At 37.7% G+C, this 26,126-nt stretch overlaps 1 protein-coding gene across 2 annotated transcripts in view; it reads right to left on the minus strand.

Annotated features, from left to right (window-relative positions):
- Positions 1-1,613: 1,613 nt before the first annotated feature.
- The window catches only part of KIFAP3 (kinesin associated protein 3), a 29,379-nt gene continuing 4,866 nt past the window's right edge, over positions 1,614-26,126 (minus strand). The window contains exons 3-20 of one of the 2 annotated variants that reach the window (XM_060774351.2): positions 25,624-25,778; positions 24,540-24,595; positions 24,168-24,309; positions 22,978-23,077; positions 22,168-22,292; positions 20,015-20,113; positions 19,167-19,345; positions 17,992-18,154; positions 15,317-15,417; positions 12,441-12,549; positions 11,477-11,589; positions 11,007-11,172; positions 10,192-10,317; positions 7,389-7,487; positions 7,056-7,141; positions 5,223-5,412; positions 3,924-4,023; positions 1,614-2,083 (exon numbers count right to left, since the gene is read on the minus strand). In XM_060774351.2, the coding sequence (XP_060630334.1) occupies positions 1,975-2,083; positions 3,924-4,023; positions 5,223-5,412; positions 7,056-7,141; positions 7,389-7,487; positions 10,192-10,317; positions 11,007-11,172; positions 11,477-11,589; positions 12,441-12,549; positions 15,317-15,417; positions 17,992-18,154; positions 19,167-19,345; positions 20,015-20,113; positions 22,168-22,292; positions 22,978-23,077; positions 24,168-24,309; positions 24,540-24,595; positions 25,624-25,778 (2,218 nt within the window). In that variant the 3' untranslated portion in view covers positions 1,614-1,974. Of the gene's footprint in view, positions 2,084-3,903; positions 4,024-5,222; positions 5,413-7,055; positions 7,142-7,388; positions 7,488-10,191; positions 10,318-11,006; positions 11,173-11,476; positions 11,590-12,440; positions 12,550-15,316; positions 15,418-17,991; positions 18,155-19,166; positions 19,346-20,014; positions 20,114-22,167; positions 22,293-22,977; positions 23,078-24,167; positions 24,310-24,539; positions 24,596-25,623; positions 25,779-26,126 lie in introns of both variants that reach the window. The other variant, XM_060774352.2, reaches the window with a different exon arrangement.

The following is a 26,126-nucleotide window of genomic DNA, read 5'->3' on the forward strand; positions in this document are numbered from 1 at the left end:
GAGACCTCATGGGCCACCCAGTCCAATCCCCTGCCAAGAAGCAGGAAAATTGCATTCAAAGAACCTCTGACAGATGGCCATCCAGCCTCTATAAGTTTCCAAAGAAGGAGCCTCCATCACACTCCGGGGCCTTGGATCCTTTAGTCGCTGCATCACACTGTTTAGTCGCTGCATCACACTTCTTCAGAATCCCCTGTTGGCTCAAGTGCAGCTTGTGGTCCACTAAGACTTCTGGGTCTCTTTCACATCTACTATTGTCAAACCAGGTGTCACCCATTCTATATCTCTGGATTTCATTTTTTTTTTCTGCCAAAGTGTAGTACCTTCTCCCTGTTGAAATTCCCTTTGTTAGTTTTGGTCCAGTTATCTAATCTATTTATTTATTCATATCAAAAGCATTGAATAAATTAGTATAAAACTGATGAAAATAGAAGGAGCGCAGGTGGCTAAATATCTTTTGACCAAAAACGGGCAACAGCAATGGCATTGTCTATAGCCTCCAACAATTCTTCCTCTGTACATGAGGCAGAGCACAGTGAACAGGCATACAGATGTAGAGTTGTCTATTCTGCTCCACAGTCACACAAGGTGTGGGATTCTTTTAGGTCGTGCCATTTTGCCAGGTTGTCTTTTGATCTGCCCACTCCGCTTCTGAGTCTATTCAGGGACTTCCAGGTTGCCCATTCTTGGTTTGCCCCTGGAGGAAGGCCCTCATGGGGGGCCATCCAGTTGGGATTTCCTGGTTTAGCTGCCTAGAGGGATACCCTTGCTGTTGCTGGAGGGACGCCAAGAAGAGTGGTAGTTCTCATAAAGTTTTTCCTTGATTTGAGTCTACTGGGAGGAGGCTGGTAGCCATGTAGTGGGCTTTCACAGTGTTCAACCTTATTTCTCTCACGTTTAGCAGCAACTTCGCGTCGCACATCATGGAAGCTAGCTTGTAGAGTTTATTAACAGGTGTAGGTTTAAGACATCCTGTGATTATTCTGCATGTTTCATTCAATGCTATATTTACCTGCTTTGCATGGGCAGACTTATGCCAAACAGAGCAGGCATACTCGGCAGTTGAGTAAGACAAGGCTAGGGCTGATGTTCTTACTAATTTCTAATCTGTTACAGTCACTTTGAATTCTGATCCTGTTTTCCTAACTAATTAAGTGGCATCTGCAATCTGATAAGCATATCTTCTATTTCGTCATCCAAGTAATTGATAAAAATGTCAAATAGTAAGTACTGGGCCCAGGACAGAACTCTGTGGCATCCCACCATTCACTTCTCTTGGGCTGCCAGTAATCTCTTCTCTTTCAGATTGAAGGAGAGATATTAGTATGCACGGTTTGTGTTTGGTTGTTCGTCACCTGATAGTAATACTATTTAGCCCATAGTTTAGTAGCTTTTTTTGCAAGAATTCCACATGGGAGTTAATGAAAGGCCTTACTGAAATCCAGAGCATTCTACTAGATTTGTAATTCTATCAAAAAAGACCTAAGATTACTTGATTTTGAGAAACTCATGCTGACTTTTAGTGAGCTCAACATTCCTTTCTAAGTGCTTACAGATTGTCCACTCTTCCTCAAGGACATTATCCAATCTTTTTCGAGTACATTTTATTAAAAAAAAAAAAAAGATAAACATTTTCACAAGTCTAGTTCATACACCTAGGGAGCCTGGGTAGTCAATACCACGGACTACATATTTAGCTTTAAATAATAATTAAATTAACATATCACATCATACCATAACAGTGTTTAACTTTTCAGTTAGTAGTTTCCAACATCTGATAGAAACTGTACAACAGACATATGTGGGTAAGAGTAACTAAATGATCAACATTTATCTAGAACAGTGAATACTAAAGAGAGTGTATCACATTGATCTTTGAACAGTAGAATCATGCATTACTAAGAAAAAGTCTTAATTTAGCTACAGATATAAGAAGTTTAATACATCAGCCTCCGAAGTGGTAACAGTAAGGTTTTATCGTGTTCCATAGTTGTAACAGAAAGGGTCATCTGGTCGATACCCATATGCAGTGGTCGGGCGACTTGGGATACCCACAGGCTGGCCAGATCCATCCATTGCAACACTATGTAGAAAAGAATACAAAGGTGAGTTGACATTTGTAAAATGGGAATCATCCAATGTAAGGTAGTTTGGCTTCTTCAGAATCCCCTCCCGCCCTCCCTTGGGCAAAATAAAAAAAAATGCAAGAGGGATCCCAAGGGTTCTGTGGGCAGGTTCCTTAAGAACAAGGTACCTCCTGCCCCTGGATATTTTGGCCCCTTTGTATTGCCAAGTGGTGAAGGCTGGACCTACACAGACCATATAATGCAGCTTGAAGCTGGTCTGAAGTTGGGGTGTCTACAAAATGCACTTCCTCACTGTGTACTGTAACACGTATCAAGACAGAAACAGCACGTTAAAAAAAGAAAGCCCCAAATAAGTTTTAAAAACTTGTTATAGCCAAGCAGAGTATATCAGGGCTCAAAACTAGGATAGGAAACTATGGAGTACTTGTCAGGACACTGCTAGCGCTGTAGCGCTTGAAGAAACGCCAAAACACAACTAGCCAGAGAGTAAATAAGTATTCTCCCAAAAGGGGAAACCCACCATTCCAATGGGGAATCTTGCTTTCTATCCCTTTTTGTAATTTCCTGTGCTTTGCCATGGTCCAGGACTGATTTAAAATATGAAAGTAAACTTGTATTATTTGTATCTATTTTGCTTTCACTTTGCTGTTTACGAAAAACACTTAAAGATGTTGCAACACCAGATCCCATCATTGCTATCCCTGATTCAAACTGCAATCAGAATTAAGCGGAGCCTTTAATAGAATCCAAATAAATCTTAGGAGTCACAAAATAGATTAGCCAGACTGACCAAGACAAAGGAGTAATAGTACAGTATAATGACCAAGGAAAGCTAACACTGTGAACCACTCTGAGTCCCTTTAGGAGTTGAGAAAGGCAGTATAGAAATACCACAAATAAATAAATAAATAAAACAACTGATACCATGGGGCAAAATAACAATAACAACAAAACAACAACAACAGAATCAGAGGGAAAAAACAAGTGGATCCCTATAAGCAGGTTCAAATATGAGGAAAAAAAATCATTAAATACTGTGTTATCTTTGCTTCTGAAAACATCCTCTTAATTTTGTTACTTTAATTATTTAAGTTAGCTATCAGTGTTTTTCTATTATGTTAATAGAGAATTACATGCCGCTCAGAGCAGCACATGACTTTCTCTTCATTCTCTGACACATCTGTCAGTCCAGGAAGTCTGAGAGGTAGCTGTCTAAGGTGATCGGACACCTTAGGTACTTCAGAAAATATGCTGGCCGCCTCCCACACTTCTGTACTGGATAGTTGTTGGAGAAGGAAAAGCATGAGGCCAATATAAGTAAGTTAACACTCTGCACACTAACAACAATAGTACTCAGTGTATTAAAAAACTTTTAGCGATTCCATTACTAATTAAAAATAAAGTCATTATTCCACATTTCTCAGGAATTATAATGACACAAGTTAAAGTGTTGCCTCCAAGTTTTGACCAGAATGCCCACACTCACCTTCTTCAGATCTGTCCAAAGGCAACTATGTTTGAACCAACACAGAAGATTCCAAACTACACTAGAAATGTCACAAAGCAGTTGTCTAAGGATTCCGCTACGAAGTATCACAAGCTATGTGATTCCTCATGGTGCCTACAGCTTCAAACCCAGTTGCAGATGTCAGGACTCCAGGGGCTGTTGTAGGAGCAAACCCTGATACCAACCAGTACAGCAGGATTTTTGCCAAATCCTATGCCTTCTAATAATTTAGAATGCAAGAATAGAACTATGTCCTGAGACTAGAGCTTGGACAGGTATAAAACAAAGCAGCAAAATAATACAACTAACCTTTTTTAGAAACAGTTTACCTGCTAGGGAAAGGATGCTGACCCACAAGATCTCCATTCTGAAGATGATAATCACTGTAAAAATCAGGACTCACTACTCCATCATGTGTTAGCAGTCCTTCTGTTAAAATAGAAAAGGATAGTGAAGGTAAAGGTTTCTCATGACATTAAGTCTAGTCGTGTCCGACTCTGGGGGGTGGTGCTCATCTCCATTTCTAAGCTGAAGAGCCGGCATTGTCCGGAGACGCCTCAAAGTTCATGTGGCCAGCATGACTGTATGGGGCGCCATTACCTTCCCACAGAAGCAGTACCTATTAATCTACTCACATTTGCATGTTTTTGAACTGCTAGGTTGGCAAAAGCTGGGGCTAACAACAGGAGCTCACCCCACTCCCCGGATTTGAATCGCCGACCTTCTGGTCAGCAAGTTCAGCAGCTCAGCAATTTAACTTGCTGTGCCACCAGGGGCCCCCAGAAAAGGACACAACATACAATTACGGTATATACTCGAGTATAAGCCTAGTTTTTCAGTCCTTTGTTAGGCTGAAAAAGTCTCCCTCGGCTTATACTCGAGTCAAGGTTTTTTTATTATTTTACTCTATTATTATTATTATTATTACATTAATCATTTTACTCCATTATTATTATTACATTTATTATTTTATTCTTTATTATTGTTATTATTACATTTATTATTTTAATCTATTATTATTGAAAGGATACATTTACACTGAAGAAGGTTAGAATAATGCTATAATCAGAGGACAGTCTTATCTTATTTATTTAACCCAATTTTATTGGTATCTATTTTTATTTTGGAATTTACCAGTAGCTGCTGCATTTCCCACCCTCGGCTTATATTCGAGTCAATCCGTTTTCCAAGTTTTTTATTGTAAAATGAGGTGCCTCAGCTTATATTCGGGTCAGCTTATACTCGAGTATATATGGTAATTATAAAGTTAGTTTTCTTTCAGGAATCTTAGAATATGTCAATACCCAATGTTCAGCAGCAAATACTGTTGGTTTTATATACTGGGAGTTATTACACCTGCCACTAAGAACCAGAAAAACTATGTTAGGGGCATCAGTGCTCTTAAAGAAAATGAAATAAATAATCTATTATGTCCTTATGATAACTTTGTTAAGAAAAATCATATGGACTTTTACAAAATATGTATTCAACTGTTAATACACACTTAATAAGCAAGTGGGCTACAAGCATCCTTAGTATGGAGAATATATTTGGGTCAAACATCATTATAGCACTGAATGCACTGCAGATTTAAGTGCAGTGGGAAATGCATGCTTGCTCCAACTTACCAGCGTTGTAATAAAGATCAGGCCTTTCTAAAATGTCGCCTTCATGGATGTAGGGCTCAATAGGTTCATCCCCATACAGATACTGCTCATTTTCATCCAACTGCCGACTTTCAACCATTTCTAGCCACTGGGAGTTGTGCCACCGGAATTTTTCACTCTGGATCTTCTTAGCCCACTCCTCATCGTACTCCTATATAAGGACATTTAAAAACGTCAATACTAAGATCTCTAAGCAACAGTTTGATTGTGAAAGGGAATCTAAGTAATACATAGTAGAAACGTAGGAGATGAAGTTGTTCTACTCTTGCATTTTAGGCATGAAACTGAAAGAAATAAAAATGTGCACTCTTTCAACCCTAACCACACCCCTAATCCCAACCTGAACACTACCCCACCCAACCCACTTCCCAACCTTCCCCCCATTACCTGCCTCACTATCTATAAACTTTCTTATTTTTCTCCACATCCTTTTTGTTCCCCCTCTTTTATTGTATTTGGGAAAAGAAGTGAATAAAAATACATATTAAAAATGTGCACTCTTTCACATTTCAACTTGAAGTTGTTGATAAACTAAAAAACAGTGAACAATGTTTTAAAATTAAACAATTTAGCGAAATTTCAAATCTATATATATAAAAATGCTTTGTGCATAATGAGTACCCTAAAAACAAAAGAACCAATGAACGAAATCACACCAAATTTGGCAACAAAACGTCTCACAACACAAGGAGTGACCATCACTCAAAAAAATATGATTTTGTCATTTGGGAGTTGTAGTTGCTGGGAGTTATAGTTCACTTATAATCAAAGAGCATTCTGGACTCCACCAACGATGGAATTGAATCAAACTTGGTACACAGGACTCCCCTGACCAACAGAAAACACTAGAAGGGTTTGGTGGGCATTCACCTTGAGTTTTGGAGTTGTAGTTCACCTACATCTAGAGAGCACTGTGGACTCAAACAATGATGGATCTGGACCAAACTTGGCAGGAATACTCAATACGTCCAAATATAAACACAGATGGTGTTTCGGGAAAATAGACCTTGACATTTAGGAGTTGTAGTTACTGGGATGTATAGTTCACCTACAATAAAAGAGCATTCCGAACCCCACCAACGATAGAATTGGGCCAAACATCCTACACAGAACCCCCATGACCAACAGAAAATTCTGTGTTTTCTGGTGGCCTTTGGTGACCATTCTGACACTCCCTTGGTGACCCGACCCCCCCCCCCCCCGAGGTCTTGACTTCCCTGGTTGAGAAATGCTGCTATCCAGTCCAACTCCCTTCACCAGGGTAAGAAAACATAATCAAAGCCCTCCTGACAAAGGGCCATCCAGTCATTCACACACACACACACACACACACACACATGTATATGATACATGCAGTATCAAAGATTTGAAAGGGACCTCTAAAGAAGGACAATGATATGTTGCATGTTTCAGAGTAAGCAAACTAGACAATCTCCTTATCAACACTGGCAAAGAAACAGCAAGAAATACTGCTTACCCACAAGCATAAAGACATTACAGATATTAGAAACCAACACTTTCTCATTACTTTATTTTCCAGATCACCAGACTGGGCCATAGCAACGCGTGGCAGGGACCGCTAGTGCATGATCAAAGATCAAGACTCTGTTTCCAAAAAATATTTTAAAATATGAATTAATAAGGAAACTAGAACCAGTAAATTTCACCAAAACCTCTTTGTAATATCATAGGGAAAAATCTATAAATATGTATATGTTCAAGTGCCATATGCCAAATCAGAGTAACATCTTGCAATTTTCATTTATGCTCATACAATCAATCAATATCACATACCGCTATTATATCCAGTGTATTGTCACAGACTTTACGGATTTCAGCATTTTTATCATGCATCAGGTCTATAAGATATGCTGGAGCCTCTAGAAAGACATAGGTAAGGATGCAAAGCAATTTTTGAACATCTTCAGATATTAATCAATACAGTTTTGCTAGAAAAGAAGACAATATATACATTTATATCAATGATTCTTGAGGACCTATTAAGTGTGAGGAAAACTATAATGTAATCAGGTGTTAGTGAGACAATTTTAATAGGGGAAATAAAATCTTGCTATAGATGAGATTTCTGGAAAAATGAGAAAGAATATTTAGACCAGAAAAGGATACGAGTCTCCTTGATGATTACATCTCTTGTGGCTTGATGAAAGACCATTTGGTAGAACACATAAATGATTTGGCACACAAACTCATCATCTTCTTGTTGAGCTACGTAGAAAGAAAAAGAAAAGCTCCCATCAAAACTGAAAACTCTAGTTGCAAGCACACGAACACACATTTATTAAATTTATTGATTTAATTTATTTCTATCCAGCCTTTCTGGCCATCCCGCTACACCGGGTCTTAGCTGATGATAATTATGAATTTGTTACAAGAACATTTTCATTCATACGACAAGCTGGAATGAGTCTGGAGAAGGGCAACCCAAATCGTAAAAGATCTGGAAGTCATACCCTATGAGGAGCAACATAGGAAGATAGGTATGCTTAACCTGAAGAACAGAAGGTCAAGAAGTGACATAACTATGTTTAAACATCTGAAAATACACCATATTGTACCATTTCCATATTAACTTATAATAATTTTCTTTAACCCGTATTGATAAATTTTTAGATGTCTTGAAACAGATGCCATGCTGTTTCATTTATTTTTATCCGTAAATCTTCTTCCCAGACCTCCTTGAGGATGTTATTTTTTGTTTTTCCTTTCTTTATTTCATTATTATCTTATATACTTTACTAGTTATTCCTTTCAAATTTTCATGCTCCTCTACAACCCTTCCATTTTGTATTATTTGTTCAAATTGGTTAAGCTTACTTCCGTTTTTATTATTTTCCCCCCAATTTTTAAACCATTGTTCTAATTGTATACAATGGAACCATGTCAATTTTATTTCTCTAAATTCTTCCATAAGTATTTCCTCCTTCATTCCAACCTTTATCCAATCCCCTATTTTGTCTAAATCTTTTTCCCTTAACTTTTTATCCATTACGTTTTAAAAAATGGAAATTATTTTTCCATTACAATTGGGGTTATTACAGAACCATCCGTTATTAACATTCTCCTATATTTGTTCCATACTTCTAATATATTACTCAACATTGGGTTTCTAATTTCCCTAGTTTCTTTTCTCATAAACTGTTTTAAAAATATATTCTAAGTTTCTTCCTCCACTTTTTCCAAATCCTTTCTTAGCCAATCTACTCCCTCTTTTTTATCATTCCTTCTATAACCAATCTTAATCTGCTCGCTTCATCATATTTTTTAATATTAGAGAGTGCTAATCCTCCATCTTTTTGCAATCTGTACCATAGCTGTTTGTTTAATCTATTTCTTTTACTACCATTACAATATTTATTTATCATTTTTTGCCATCTATTTAGCCCTATGAGGAGCAATATAGGAAGATAGGTATGCTTAACCTGAAGAACAGAAGGTCAAGAAGTGATATAACTATGTTCAAACATCTGAAAATACACCATATTGTAAATAGAGTAAGCTTGTTTTCCTTTACTCCAGGGACGAGGGAAAAAAGAAAAACTCAGGAAAATAAATGCCCCTTAAACATTAAAAAGAATTCCCTAACAATAAGAACTTTTTGATTATGGAATATGCTACTTCAAAATGCAGAGTTTCCTTCTTTGGAGGTTGTAGTGAAATTGCTACTCTATGTTAAAGTTTTGGTGTATAGCTCTATGTTTACATATGGCAGATAGGGAAGAATAGGCACAGACAGGATAGCAACAGCAAAGATAGGATTCATCTGAATATGTGAAGCTGATTGGTCATATGCAGATTAGTGTAGGCCCAGGATTTGAAAAGGCTGCTAGGCTAAAATGACAGTTGGGGAGAGTAGAGCTGAACATTCCAAAGGAGCGGAGCCAAGGTTCTGAAAGAGGCAATTAGAGTGAGGGAGTTTAAAAAACGACTGTGAGGAATCTGTGTGTGAAGAGGAGAGTTGGTTTTTTAGTACCTGATAGAAATAAGCAGTTATGAAGATGTGTTAAAGACTTCTGATATAGAGAAGCAGGTAGTTAAATAGAGCACAAGTTTTAAGGAACATAAAGAAGGCTAGTGTTGCCTTAGTTCAGAATACAGGGTTAGTCAAAATGAATAGGCCAATAAGCCATTCAATTGACTAACCCTGTATAATTCAGCCAAGAGTGCATTTTGACTAACCCTGTATAATTCAGCCAAGAGTGTGTAAAGCAAGTAACATGTTTGTGAATTTGAAACATTGATAGTTTATTCAGAAAAGTTAACCAAGTAAATGATACTGACTGTAAGCCTCAAGATTGCAACAAAACACAAATGTAACCACAAGCGTTGGAGCCAGAAGTTATAAATAAACTGTGTTACTTTGTTATACACAAGAGTGTTTCATTGCCTGCGATATAAAGTACAAAGGTTTAACAGCACAGGAAAGTCCCAGCCAATATAAAAGAAGAAATTGAATCAGTATAAGGCAGCAAAGAGGTTTTTTTAAAAAAAGAGGAAATAATTTCTCTCCCTCGCCTCAGAGGTGTTTAAGTAGAGGGTGGATGATCATATGTCAGGATTGATGTATATTTCCATATGACAGGAGGTTGGACAGGATTGCAGTTGCGTCCCTATGATACTATGATATGATTTTATAGGAAGCAGACTTTCCTAAATCTTAAATATTACTGCATTTATGATTTCCTGGTAAGATTTGTTTAGAGGGTTTGTCTTTTGTCTTCCTCTGAGACTGTGAGAATGTGAATTGCACTAGGTCACCCATGGGCCAAGTGGGGATTCAAACCCTGGTTTTCAGAGCATTAGTCCACCACTCAAACCACTATATCATGCTAGCTCTTTCATCTTACACTATGTCCAAAAACAGAAATACCATAACTCTTCTAAAAGCTTACATAACATATCAGATACCTACCATTTAAGAGTTCAATAAGTGCTGGAATAATTCCAGATTTAGCCAGCAGTGCTGCACAGGAGTCATCCATAGATACAGTTCCAATCATTATTACCACTTCCAACACAAGGTCATCTTCTGCAGAACCTAATAAATTTGAATGAAAAGATTACATTGCTGAAGAAAAAAAAACCCTGACAGGACCCTTCTATGTGAATTCTGACACATCTAGGCTTTTTATTTGAATAACATGTGACCTATATGAAATTATTGTATTAAAAAATAACTATTACACTGATGCAACATTCTAGTTCAACCTACAAACTCAATAAAACAAATGCAGACACTGATAATAATACTGAATTGATACCTTGGAATAATTCTGTGAGAAAGGGAGGAAAGCCTGGGTGATCTACAAGCTTTGCTTTTCCTATATGTGCCATTTAATTGGCCTAGTATATCAAAAACACATTGTTTCTTTCAGCTAAACAGCTTATTGGGTTGCTGTGAGTTTTTCAGGCTGTAAGGACATGTTCCAGAAGCATTCTCTCTTGACATTTTGCCCACATTGTGAGGTCACCTCTGAGGATGCCTCCCAGAGATGTGGGCAAAACATCAGGAGAAAATGCTTCTGGAACAAAGCCATACAGTCCAGAAAATTCACAGCAACCCAGTGATTCCAGCCTTTGACAAAACAGCTAATTGCAAACGTATGTTATTTTAGGTGATCTTCAAATTCACAACTACGTAAAACTGAATAACCACCAATTATTATATCAACCACTGTGTGGTGTAGTAATGGTATCTTGGAAGACGGATGAACTAACAATACAAACCTGGCTTTAATTTATCTTTGAGATATTGTACCATTTTATATTCCTTCAGCACAAGTTCCCAATCCAAATCAGGCAGGGTCAAATTTGCCAGAGTTCCTAAGCATTCTATAACAAATTCCTCTTCATCATCATTAGATATTTGAGCAGCTAGGTCACCAACATAATCCTAAACAAGTAAGGGAAGAAAGCAAGCATTTAGTACCACATACATTTAAGACAACAAAGAAAACAAATGAAAAGAATTTTTAAAAAGATTTTTTAAAAAGAAAACTATTCTATCTATATAAATAAAAATGTGATGTTCATTTGTGGGATTAACAGAACTCAGAAACCACTGGATGAATTGACACCAAATTTGAACAGAAGACAACAATTAAAACAATCTATGTCCACTCTAAAAAACAAAAAAAATTAATCTGAAAGAACTTCCACCTCAAGAAAGAACAAAAATTGCTGATGACAATACTTACAATAAACAAAGTTTTGGTTGGCCCATCATGTTGAGAGATGTTCCTAATCATTTTCATCAATAAGGGGTCCTTAAATTTCAGTGCTCTCTTCATCAACATCTTCAGTCCATTTCCTAGAAATGATTCATAACCAAAGACAGAAGGAAAATGTATCAAGCAATTATTTACAATCTATTTTCTTTACTCTTTATTTCTTGTGCTTATACATACTTGAAAAATATAGTATGTTTTGCTATATATTTTCCAACATAAAATTATATTTTAAAAAGAATGCAGGAACTTTGAGACAGATAGAGTTAATTCCAAGTAAACTGTTGAGAAGAATGGCCTTATGTACAGAGGAAGAATCGTTTAAAGCTACAGACAATGCGGTTGCTATAGCTGTTTTGGTCTAAAATTATTTAGTCGCTTGTGCTTCCTCTATTTTTATCAGTTTTATACTTATTTATGCATTGCTTTTGACACAAAATAAAAAATGGTTAAAATTTGGATGAGTGCTTTTATTAAAAAACAAAACTTTTAATAGGGGAAGGGAGATCTGATTTTTTGTTTTCATAATTTAAGCAGTTACATCAGGGGTCTTCAAACTCAGGCCCGGGGGCCAGATGCGGCCCTGCAAGGTCATTTACCCAGCCCTTGCTCAGGGTCAACCTAAGTCTGAAATGATTTGAAAGCACACAACAACAACTATCCTATCTCATCAGCCAAAAGCAGGCCCACACTTCCCATTGAAATACTAATAAGTTTATATTTGTTAAAATTATTCTTCATTTTAATTATTGTATTGTTTTTCTTTTCTTTTTTTTTTTTTTGCACTACAAATAAGATATGTGCAGTGTACATAGGAATTCATTCATGTTTTGTTTTTGTTTTTCAAATTATAATCCGGCCCTCCAACAGTTTGAAGGACTGTGATCTGGCCCTCTGTTTAAAAAGTTACATCATACATTGGTGTTCAACTCACCTTCGCAAATAAGCTGTACATTCCTCTTATTAGCAGCCAGGTTAATGCAAAAGGAAATGAGCTCCAGGTCAACCCGTTCATCAGGACATTCAAACAGCATCTTCATTAGCTAACAACAGATGGATTAGATTAAATTAGCCATTAGATTTGTTAGAACAGCTATATAGCAGCTGCAGCACTGAAGTGATTGCATTTCTCTTCAGAGAGTGAAGAAATTTCTTCTTACAAAATAGATTCTACATCATTTTTCCTACAAAAACCTCACAGTAATTGTCAAATAAATGTAGAAAGAGAGTCAGAACCAACAACCCTGAGCAAAAATACTGTTTTATAAACTGTATGCAGATCACTACCTTCTATATGCAATTAAGTACTGTTTTCTGAGAGAAAACTAATGAGACAATACACAAGGGTGCCACAGAAAAGATCCCCTCTTAACAGCAAAATGCTTTATTTCATTTGACAGAGGCAACCAGAAGAAGCCTTTGGAAGTTTGAGCCATTGGGGCTTTAATGGCTAACAGGAATGCATTGAACTAGACCTGGGGGAGACTGGAAGCTGGCAAAGATATTAAACCACTGGCATTAAATGATTGAATCTTGCTGTCTATTAGGGTTGTGCAATCTGAATAAACCTTGACCCGTTTCGTGTCCTGGCTTTTGGTGGGGGCCCTGATCCATTTTTTGGAAGCCTCCCAAAATCGGGCGGGCAGATATCTGTTTTTGCTCTGGGGTGTCGAGACATTTTCTATCGGTCCATTATGGGGGAGGGCTTCCCAGGCTCCCCTTCCTGTCATAGACATTGAAGCTGTTTCTCCTCTAGAAGAGAGGCACTTAGCTGCAGCCAGGCGTTTATTTTAAGGAAGCTTCTTCCCTGTTTCTCTAGAGGAGCGGTGCTCAGCTGCAGGCAGGCAGGCACGCTTTCTAGGCCTGCATGCCACACACACACACACACTTTCCAAGGCAAGGAGGCTGCTCACAAAGAAAAAGCAAGGAGCCAGAATTGGCTCCCGCTTGCTTTCGTGTCGAGCTGATTTTCCTATCGGGAGGGGGCTTCCTGTTACGTGCTCCCGAAGGTAACAAAAGTAATGAAAAAACAGATGTACGAAGGAAAACAGATCAGCGCACAACTCTATTGTCTAATCTGGTCAGCTGAAGTTTGATAAAATATATTTTCAAAGGTGGCACCATATATAATTGAATGTTATCATTTTTTAAAAACAGGTTATTTATAGTTACGATTTCCACAACAGAATTTCAAAGCAGGGATGCCAAGGGAGGAGTACTCAAACTGTGTCCTTAAGGGCATTTTTTTGTGATCAAATCCCTTTGGATGTTTTAATAATAATAACAATAATAATTTTTAAAAAAACTTTATTTATACCCTGCCACTATCTCCCCAAGGGACTCGGAGCGGCTTACATGAGGCCAAGCCCAAGAACACATGAATAAAACAAAAAAACAATAAACAAAAACAATACAATTAGTATAAATCACATATAAACAATAACACACATTTGGCCAGGCCAAATGTAATAGTTTACATTTAAAAATAAACACTAGGCATGAACAAGGTAGGCTATATCTAGTAGGACGGTTTTAAAAGAAATGAGGGGAGCACAATCCAATGAATAGTTGAAGTGCATTCTGAGGACATTTTGCTGGGAATTATTTCCTTATTCCGGGAAGGCACACTGGAACAGCCAGATTTTCAGGCTCCTCCTAAAGACTGCCAATGTTGGGGCATGTCTGATATCCCTGGGAAGTGAGTTCCAGAGACCGGGGGGGGGGGAGGGGGCACCACCGAGAAGGCCCTCTCCCTCGTCCCCACCAACCACGCCTGCAAGGGAGGCGGGAGCGAGAACAGGGCCTCTCCAGATGATCGAAGAGATTGTGTGGGTTTGTACACAGAAATGCGGTCACGCCGATTTCTCACCGATAGTGGACAAACTGTAACCTCAAGGGATGGAAAGATTTTTCAGACAGAGTTTGCTGAGAAAGTGATGAACTTTCCCTTTCAGGTACAGTCCCCAAATTATGAACAAGACAGATTATGTAGGTTTGTGGATTAAAACGAACTAGTTTCACTGAGCAGTAGATACAAAAACAAGGCTGGAACAGTGGATGCAATATATGAGGCCCCTAGGGGTGAGAAAAGCGGACTAGAAATACTGTAAATAAATAAATGATGACTGCAGATTTGAACCGAAACTGCCTTCTCTCCCTCTCTCTCTCTCTCTCTATATATGTATGTATGTATGTTTTTGTGCATTTGCATGTCTTTGTTTTTAACAGTTCAAAGAAATATCAAGGTATATCAGTTTAACAGCCGAGAAACCTAATTGCCTTGCATTCATGCTAGTGGATATTTACGGCTAAGGAGAAGGTTGACTCAATTGAGTTTTTAAATACTCTCAGGGAGATTTGTGATTTTCCCAATGTCATTTCCCAAAAGGCTATGGAAATTTCCATTTCCCAAAAGGTTATGGCATATTTTTTCCAAATGCCAAAAGCAGGCCCATACTTCCCACTGAAATACTGGTAAGTTTATGCTGGTTAAAATTGTTCTTCATTTTAAACATTGTACTTTCATTTTTTTGCAATACAAATAAGATATGTGTGCTGTGCATAGAAATTTGTTCATGTTTTCAAACTATAACCCTCGCCTCCCCCCTCCCCCCCCCCACACACACACACAGTTTGAGGGACTGTTAACTGGCATGCAATATTATATACTAGCTGACGCTTTCAAATTGTCTTCAGGAGTGGTTCCACATTCAACACGTGATGGAAATTTGCTAAGGATTTTCCAAACATATGAACCTTCTAAGAGAGAGTCATAGCTGAAATGGAAAAAGTGGTCATTCGAAAACCTACCTGAGGTATACAGTCAGTGTATGCAAACATTGATTTAAAACGGTCATCCATACTTATGTGATATAGGATACACATGGCCACTTGTTTATAACTTTCATTTCCTATGAAAAAGAATAAAAAAGAATTATACAATAACCTGGATCAACCAGTCATATTTTAGACTAATCTGATCCATTGCTAGATTAAAAGGCTCCTGAAAGATCACAGAAACAATTACCTCCTATTGTTGCTCTTTTTTAAATCTGTGTTTTTTTCTGGAAATACAATGTCAGACAGGCAGGTTTAAAGTAGAAACTACAGTGCAACCTTCAGATTACGACAATGAAAACAAGAAACGGTATAATGGTATATAGAAGTAACTGGCTTAAATTAAACAAAACTTCCAGCAGAGGTTTCCTAGAGGATCTAAAAATGTCTAGAGGTAAGCTCTCTATAAATTTGCTAGAAGCATATGGCAGAAGCATACCATAGAATTGCCTGGAGGACCTAGAACATTCCTAGAGAAGATATATTTTGTTGGATGCAGGTAAGAGAAATCACAGGTACCTGTCCAGCAAGTACAGGGGTTACACTGTACTTTAAAGATGAATCTATAGATACAATTGATATCAAAGTATACTGTACATGGGCTACCATTTCTTTTACTACTATAATTACCTCTGCTTTTACCCATAATAGAGTAATAGTAGATGTTTGTGGCCTCAGTTCCAGGGACTGGTATCACTGCCATGTAACAGATCTTATGCATTTCAAATTTACAAAGTAGACCTAAGTTTTCAAAGCTTCTTTTTTGACCAGTGACTGGAGTAGACAGAACTATTTAATGTATTATTGAAGGCTTTCACAACTGGAATCACTGGAATGTTGTGTGGTTTCCGGGCTGTATGACCATGTTCTAACAGCATTTTCCCCTGAAGTTTTGCCTGCATCTGAGGCTGGCATCTCCAGAGGATGTAAAGATGCCTCTGAAGATGCCAGCTACAGATGCAGGCAAAACTTCAAGAGAAAATGCTGCCAGAACACAGTCATACAGCCCGGAAACTACACAACATTCCATTATATTTAATGATTGACAACTTCCAAATGTAAGAACAACTACTTTAATCTTGCAGAAAATTCCAATACAAAGCATTTAAATTTCTATTTATTTATTTATTCAGTCATAATTAGAAATTGGTTTACTGAAAAATCACAGGGATTTTGGGAGTAAATGGTTTTTTCTAAAAAATATATACTTGAGAACATGTGATCACTGCTGACTTTGACAACACACCAAAGGACCTTCGGTCATTTAAATTAACTCTCAATAGTATGGTCATATAAATAGCAGAATCTAAGCAGTACTATGAGTATTAACAACTTCTTTATGAGAAATCCAATATTCATGTAAACAGCTTCCAGACTGAAATACATCTGCTTAGTTGATATCTATAACCTTAAACTGGATGATACAAGATGACAGTTGGGAAAATTCAATTACAATGCTATCTACATTTTTGCCATGACCCTGCAATTAAAGATCACATTTTAATTGAAGAGTTATCTAGAAGCTTTTTAAAAAAGGTATAGCATGAGTTGTATTAAACTAGATTCAACTTTATTTTTTAAAAACCCACAAAAAAAAAATGATTTCAGAGCACTTGTCTACCCTAAAGGCACCAGAGTCTGCTTGCTATTGGAATCTAAGCAGGTGAGTTCTAGATAATGTTTATATGGGAGACCATCAATGACTACCTGGTACTGTAGGTTACATTTATGGAATGGGAAAACCACCTCTGAGTAGTGTTTGCCTAAGAAATCCTATGGGATTCACACAGCAACCCTAAATGTTAGGAGCAGGCATATAGCCCCCGAAATTCTCATGGTGGTCTGCGAAAAGGCCTTACTGGTACATTATTTACACTGTTATGTTTATTCATATCATGATCTGATCACCATGCTCAATATATCTCATATGCATGGGGGTATTGGGGTAACGATACAAAAGGTTTGCTAGGGTAGACCCTCTTTCACTCACTCAGCCCCCCCCCCCCCCCCTGGCTACGGGCCTGGTCAGGAGGAAGGGAGGATGAACAAATACTGTAGCCACTCCCTACCCCAAGCCTATGGCTGCTGTGTACATATTCACACAGGAGCCTCATGCCTCATTTTGCCTGCATCTGAGGGGATGGAGGTGGCAATTTATCATGAGCTGAGCAGCCCTTCCACCTCCCTCCTGGCCAGCCTTGGGAGAGAGGATTGCACATGTTCCCCTCCTCCTGTAATACGGAATAGCCTCAGAAGTGAGGAATGCTTCCTAGTTGCCGGGTACACATTCCTTGTGCTCCTTAGCATCACAGAAAAAGGAATTACAAATCAAGCCATGGTTGGTAGATGGGAACTTAACTCAGTCTATGCTATATCTATTGGTTTAAAAAAAACTGAATGAAGCAGGAGAAAATATATTGCTTCAAGGGGATTGGGAACTACAAACAATAATCCATGAAGGTCAAACTAGTCAATGTAGAGGGTCACCTGTGTATTTCTTTCAAAAAGTTCAACCGAGCAGTGGGCATATCAGTCACTCTAAATGATGAACTGAGGAATTTATTTATTATTTAGAACATTTATACCCTTCTCAACCTCCAAAGAGGGAATCAGGACGGCTTATGGAATGGAAGCAAAATGAAACCTACCCAGCAATGCAGTGAGTTTTGGAAGAAGACCAACTTGTACCATCTTATTTCTTAAGCCTGTGTCAAAAGAAAGGTTCAGTAAAAGGCGGAGAGTGATGTTCAGCAGGTCTTCATGTTCACAGGGCACCATTTTCACTAGTTTGTCAACTATATCCATTTCAACCTGTTTCAGAAGTATTTAAAGGTAAAAAACGTCAAATCTACTGTTCCAAAGATTTAATAACGATCAAGCAGTACAAAGAAGTTTACATATATACATTCCCCTCCAATATCATACCTTAAAAATAAGATCAACAGAATTTCTTTGAAAATAATGTGTTGAGTTACTAGATCACTTCCCCCTAGTCATTCCATCTAGTTCTTTAGATTCCCAAATTAATGCCGGAGTTTAAAATATTAGTCACTGAACTAGCTTGTTAGAATTTGTTATGGGAATAGCTCTCACTCTGTCACATTCACTGAAACAAGAACTGCTGCATCAGGAGCAGTTCTTGAGATGGAGGGTATTTATCTGTTCTTAGGATGGTTCATCTTTCTTGTCAAGGGCTGAGAACCATTTCTGAATTACGTGGGAAGAAGAAAAAAGTTCTTATAGAAGGCTTCGTAATTTGATCTTTGTTAGAATCTTTGCAATTTAAGATGATGGTTGTGCTAGAAGGAAAAATGGGAAAATGTTTCACTGGGAAGGAGGGACATCTTTGACCTAAGAGATGGGGGGGGGGGGGGTGTCACTGCACCAGGATGGGTAGAAAGAGAGAAGAGTATACTGGGAAACAATTTTGTATGGATATTAGGAGGCATTATTTAAAACTGTATGTGTTTATGTTTACATGTGTTGTTGATTTTTTATCATTGTTCTTTCGATAAATCTGTAAGTTTAAAACTAAATGCATTTAACAAAAAATAGATAACATCTTAGGCAGATAACATTGCACCTTAAAAATTGAGGTGTGAAGGACTGAATATTGCATTTTTCTGCACATAAGGCATGTGTTCACCAATTAGCTATATCTTTTCCCTGTGGGAGTATATGATGGTGCATTGTTAACTATGTGAGCCAAAGTCAGGTCAGATAAAAGCCACACAGATTAACTTTGGAAGTGGAGAAGAAATCAATTTGTCTTTCACTGTCTTTCTACATATAAACATGTTCAGTGAAGTGCAATGATACATACCATGTCATTTTTGTTTTCCATAAAAATGCTGAGTTTCTTCAAAAATGATACCACAAGTATCAGCAATTCAAAATTATCTCTGTCCAGAGCTTTAACCAACATGTGGACAATATTCTTGTTTCTCATCTTCAGCTCAGTGCGAGTGTCCTCCGCCAGATTCAGCAACAAATAAAGAGCAACTGGTACATCAAGAGTGAAAAAAGAAAACATTGTCTATTTTATAACTATATGAGTTATTTTCTAATCTCTTTTTATCTCATTCTAATATGAACTTATTTCTTCAATAACTGCTTGTCTTATCTATTCTTGTAGGTCTGATAAATCATGTTCTCAAATACTTATTGTATTTTCTCCCTTAGATGGGCTTGGATTAAACCAGTGATTCTCAACCTGGGATCCCCAGATGTTTTTGGCCTTCAACTCCCAGAAATCCTAACAGTTGATAAACTGGCTGCCGCCGTCCCTCAATCTGCTTTTCAGCCATTGCTTGGACCAAAATACATATTCCTCTTTCAAACTTTCGCCCTCCAAAATTATTTCTATTCTTTAAATCAATTTGTTAAGGAGGAGAGCAAAGTACACCTGGCAGCTGTGCAGGAGATTTAAACACCAACAGAAGAGAGGGGAGAGTCAATGGAATAAACTGAAAAAGAAAATTGGCTCCTGCAGTCGGTTTGGCTCGAAGCTGCATAACCTATCCATGGCGGATTCCTCCTCGTGCCATCCCAAGAATAACGCACTTAGTTACTATCTTTCAGAAACAAAGTACAGCTTTCAATCCTTTTCTATAATTCTTCATTAAATTGAGAAATTAGCCGTTCCATAACTTTGAAAATATGAGTGCGTACCTCGAAGTAGCTGCTCTTGCTTGACAACCAGCCCCTGGTACTTCTTAAAAGTTTTTTCACATTCTTTCTTCAGGGTTTGATTATCAGGATCTTCATCAAGTGAATTCTGGAGTTAAGGATATAATCAATGTGACAGGCTGAGGGGACCTTGAAATATCTGCCACCACTGTTCTAGCATTTCCAGGCTTCCCTCACTATGGATGACACTTTTTACAGGAGTCGGGAGATGCTGGTGACCCTCAAATGCAAATCCACTTTCCCTCTGCTCTTAATTGAAGGTTTAATCACACTATTCAGTTCTTTGAGTTCCCCCCTCAGAAACACATTCTACCTACCTCATCCAGGGTTTTATCAATTCTAATAATTTTACTTCTAGTACATTTGGCCCGCCCACTGTGTCTCATTTCTCTATCATGTCTTTCTGGAACTGTTTTATTTTATTTTGTTATGTTATGTATTTATTTTGATGGTATTGTTGCTTTTTGTATTTTATTTTGCTGTACTTGTATTGTATTTTGTTGTAATTTTGGGCTTGGCCTCATGTTAGTTGCACCGAGTCCCCTTTGGGGAGATGGTGGCCGGGTATAAATAAAGATTATTTATTTATTTATTTATTTCATATATTTATATCCCGCCCTTCTCCCCACAAGGGGGACTCAGCGTGGCCTCACATGAGCATCAGAGGATGCTAACAGCATAAATACCATAAAAATTACAATTCACAATAAAATCATTTTAAAACATTATACATCATCCGTAAAATGTAACTATAAAAATAATAGATTAACGTGCCAGTAAAACCAAGCCAGGCCGGGAGAATCCAAATCGCAAAATCCAAATTTTCTTTTCCTATTATTATTATTATTATTATTATTATTATTATTATTATTATTTACAGCTGGTGGCTGCACTGGATATGGAGCCAAAGAATATGGGTACTGAAATTGCAGTAGGAGGTAGGGACCACTATATATGGGATGCAGGGAGACAGATAGAAAGGGATAAATGGTGGCAGGAAGAGATGGAAAGGATGCTGAAAGGAAGGGTGATGGAGAACAGTGGAAGGGAAGATGAGGAAGAGGCAGACAAAGTGAGAGAGGTTGAGTTGGTGGGAATGATAAGACTGAAAGCTCACATGGAAAGGAAGATGATATGAAGAGAAGGTCTGGACAAAGGGAGTGAACAGGGACAAATGAGACGGGAAATTGGCCAGAGAAGAGAGAAACAGAGGGATTCAATGGCAATGTGGAAGAAGATACTAAATAAATGAGAAGTTCAAATGGGAAGAGAAGGAAAAACGGGGGAAAGAAGTATTCAGATGAGGAGATGGAGGAAGGATATGGAAACTCTGGATAGCCAGGAAAAGAGGTAGCTTGCCTTAATAACTTTAAGTTCATCCCTAAGGAAAGAGGTATTTAGTTATGGAAAGAGCCACTCCTGCTTCTTGAATCTGTTGGGTTTCTTTTGGGATGTGAAGGCAGTAGCCTTTTTTCTTTTTGTGGGAGATTCTGGTTCATTGCCTTACCTGCAGACTGTGACTAAAGAATAAACATACCTATACCCTAACCTCAGTGACTCCAGATGCATTAACACAGGAAGAATTCCCAGGTCTGGGCTGGCTCCTCCCCCACTGTGGAGGAGGTGTAACACCATGCTCAACACATCAGAACAAAAACACAACCTGGGAAAATAATGTTTGATCACGGGCAGATGTGTACGATCTGTATGAAAAAGAGCAGCCTGAGAGGATGATATCTGATAGCTCCTAAAAATACAACAACCACTTCAATAAAATACATTACAGCTATAAAAGGTTTATTTTTTCAACATCATATAAGTAATGAAGACTTAATCTTTGCACTACCAAAGATTAAAATTCACAAACATGAGTGAGAAATCAGCAATCTTGAGGGAATCTGAAGATTTAAATAGTATTTTAAAAATACTATAGAAAAATCCTAAATGGGGACAGACTCCCAAAATAGCCCAGTAAAGGCAGAATGTTAGTGAATACTGAAGGATGAGAATAGAATGGAGCGCCATGAAAAAGAACACATTGGGACTGTGAAAACCTTTTGCTGCAGGAACCAAAGATCTATTACAAAAAACAATGTTAAGTACATTTTGGTAATATTTACAAAATGAAAGGATATCAGCTTTCTTCTTCTTGGTGAGTTCTTCCTGCCAAAGCTCGTGTCTCTTCAACTCATGATCAATAATGTTCATGCAGAGAGCTCCAATTTTATAGTGAGTGATGAGTCCATGAAACTGAGTAAAGCTGTATTAAGAAAAGAAAAACAGCATGAAATCTCCAAAGCAGTATTTAAGCGAAAACATTAAGCGAAAACTTCTTTAAGCGAAAACTTCTACCACTAAATATCCCAACCACATAGATTTTTTTTTCCGTGTCAGGAGAGACTTGAGAAACTACAAGTCACTTCTGGTGTGAGAGAATTGGCTGTCTGCAAGGATGTTGCCCGGGGAGGGGGGGGGGGGCTGGATGTTTTACCATCTTGTGGGAGGCTTCTCTCATGTCCCTGCATGAGAAGCTGGAGCTGACAGACAGGAGTTCATCCCGCTCCCCGGATTTGAACTGCCAACCATTTGGTCAGCAGTCCTGCTGGCACAATGGTTTAACTCATTGTGCCACCACATAGATAAATGACTTAATAATCATAGTAAGATTTATTCCATACTACACCAAGCACCAGTGTGTTATAATAATGACATCAGTGTTTGAATCCTTGCTCAGACAGGAAACCCACATGGGTGATTCAGGACAAGTAATCCCCTATAACCCCCACAAACTTTATCTGAAAAGATTTTCCAAAGAAAACCCCATGACAGGGGTGCCATGAGTTGAAGTGACATTGAAGGCATAATAACAATTGCCAACAACATTTTCCCACTGAAAATATTTTATCCTCTCATACACATCCATATAAATGACAAATTAAACATACCTAGAGAAGCAGAAGAAAATATAAATTATATTAGTAGCAAGTTCTACACTTTGTTTCCAGTCTTCTCGCAGAACTCTGGCCAAAGCACCCAATGCAGTTTCTATAAAGTGAGGAGAAAGTGTGATGGGTCCCAGAAGCAGGCTGCAGTAAGTCCAGCTAATTTCCTTAGCTCTAAACTGAACAAACCTATATGATACACTGTTAACATGTGTTCTACTTTTGTCTAAACCAGTGGTTCCAAACCTGTGGGTCCCCAGATGTTTTGGCATTCAACTCCCAGAAATCCTAACAGCTGGTAAACTGGCTTGGATTTATGGGAGTTGAAGGCCAAAACACCCAGGGACCCAGAGGTTGAGAACAACTGGACTACCAAAAGAGCAGAAGTTTTTATAAGCAAATGTAAAGTAAATCCAAGCTTCACATATATACATATTATTTGGCTGCCACTGAACAGGAAAGGGCTCTTGGGATTGTAGCAGACAACTCAATGAAAATGGCAATGAAGCATGCAGCTGCTTTAAAAGAAAAAACTAAAACCACTTTCCATATTGGGTATAGCGATGTTCATCTGTGCCTTCATGTTGCTTATCGATGTATAGTGACCCCATGAATTTCATAGGGTTTTCTTAGGCAAGGAACACTCAGAAGTAATTTTGACAGCTTCTTCTTCTGAAATACATTCCCTACTGCACCTGTTATTTACTGGCAATCTCCCATACAAGTACACGGGATTAATAAAATCAAAATTATGCTGGAGAGGATGTGGAGCATTAAAAGATTGGAAATATGTGGCCCTCATGTCCAAAGATACTAAAATATTGAGAAGCGGTCTTAACCTGCATATGCAAGTATTATATATCAGTATTATATATATATAAATACCCCTAGTTACTTGCCCAAGAAAACCCCATGAAATTCACTGGGTACCAATGAGTAACTAGAAGACAGTTAACGAACACAAACAGGTTAAAACTGAACAGCTTTACTGCGAAGGCAACAGAATTCCTTCAAAGTTTGTAAAACAATGACTAAAATATATTTAGCTAATATAAATGAGTCATTATGACACATATACATAGTGAGATTTTTAAGAATAAGTAATCATACTGTTTGATATGCACACGGGCTACTAAATTTTCTTTGAGGCAAATGTTGATCTAGCACTATTATTAATCTTAAATTAAAATTACCGTTAAGCAGAAGTTCTTCCAAATTATCAGGATTTCTGGCCAGTTGCAGAATAAGTGCAGAGCCACGGACCTTATCAGGAATATCTTCATAAAGTAACTCAATATATTCATCCATGTCATTGATATTTGCTACTTCATCAATCTGAAAACATCATGTAAAGAAAAGAAAAAAACTACTGAGAAAACTGCAGGAAATAAATGTCAAGTATCATTTGATTTACTAAGCACAAGTCCATATAGCTTCACTTTATCTGAAAGGAAAACCCATAGCTGTGCAGATGTCTCTGTATGTGAAAATATCTACAAATAGATAGACATTGAAGAAAATAGCTGTCTGACTTAAGTAATAATTATTAACATGAATGTTCCTACCTCCATCCCTTCAAAAGGTGGTGGATCTTTTGGCTTACTGGATTTTTCTTTTTTTTCTGAAAAGCAAATTAAGAATTCTGACTTTAAAAGTTCACTGAAAATCTCAACTTATTTAAATGCTAACCTATGCCAATGTTAAAAAAATGCAGTAAAATGGAATAGTGCAATGTAAGGAGTTATAAACCTGCAAGGTTACAGATAGTGAATGCTGATCATAAGACAGAGTCTATATGGCAGTGATATTCCCACTCACTTTCAAAACGAAGAGGAACCATTGGGAAGCATCCTACAGATTGGTAACTCAACCAATGACAAATCCACTTAATAGTAGCATTGCCTAGCCCACATTTTACTAATTGGTTGGCAAGAAGATCATGGGGGACTTTATCAAAGGCCTTGGTGAAATCAAGATATGCTACATCCACAGCATTCCCTGAATCTACCAAGCTTGTAACTCTATCGAAAAAACAGATAAGAATCTGGCATGACTTGTTTTTGAGAAATTCATGCTGATTTTTAGTGATCACAGCATTCCTTTCTAAGTGATTGCAGACTGTCTCCTTCATCTGCTCCAGAATCTTTCCTGGTATTGATGTTTAAAAGACTCTGCAAAATACTTTTTAGTTCTTCAATAACTTTCTCCACATCTAGCTGATTAAGCATGGAAAATCTGAAAATGTACAGTGACCCTCATTCCAATGGATATTAAAATCTATGGATGCTCACGTCCCATTATATACAAAGCTGTAATAAAATGATGCAATTTTATATAAAAATGGCAAAATATGGGTTTGGTTTTGGAATTTTAAAGATATGCATTTTCAACCATGGATGGTTGAATTTGTAGATACAGAATCTGTGGGTTTGGAGGGCTGACTGTAGGTTGCATAAGAAGATGCCCATCCATGTTTCTTGATTAAACAGATAATGTATTGTTATTTCAATATTAGTATGTTTGACTAAACAAGATCTTACTATGAAGTTGTAGCAGTTTTTCTAATGGAGCAGAGGCTACTTTTTAAATTGCCTTAATCTCTTAATACTTTGAAAAAATAAGGGCCCTAACAATGGACCACTTACCCACCTTTTGCAGATGAAGTATCTCTACGGTTCTGTAGATAATAGAGCAATTGTTCCACTTCTGCTAGTTTGGAGGGGTGAATAAGCTTGCATTCCTCCACCACTTTCCGAGCCAGGGAAGAAATGTCTGTGTTTGCATTGAGACTCTTCAACCGAATACTATAAAATATAATCAGAATGTTTACCCTGAGGTTATTAACCCAATATTTAAGCTACATTAAACCAGCTCTAGGCTGTGATATGCATCAAAGACTTAAAATGGCATTATTGCTTTCTGGTGATAAGACAAAATCAGAGGTGAAAAATCTCACAATTACAAAAGGAGCCAGCAGAGGGATTACTTTCATTCATTTACTCCCAACAAGGTTTACACACTACCAAAGATTTGATTTTTTGTTAAAGCCAATGAAGTAGCAATTCATTCACAAACCTAGATTTCATAGCTTATTCAAAATAGTTGCAAGTGCCCTCCTTTTATATCAGGGATGACTTAGATGCTTTGAGTCT

This window comes from Anolis sagrei, chromosome 4 (assembly GCF_037176765.1).
Source record: "Anolis sagrei isolate rAnoSag1 chromosome 4, rAnoSag1.mat, whole genome shotgun sequence".
NCBI lineage: Eukaryota > Metazoa > Chordata > Lepidosauria > Squamata > Dactyloidae > Anolis > Anolis sagrei.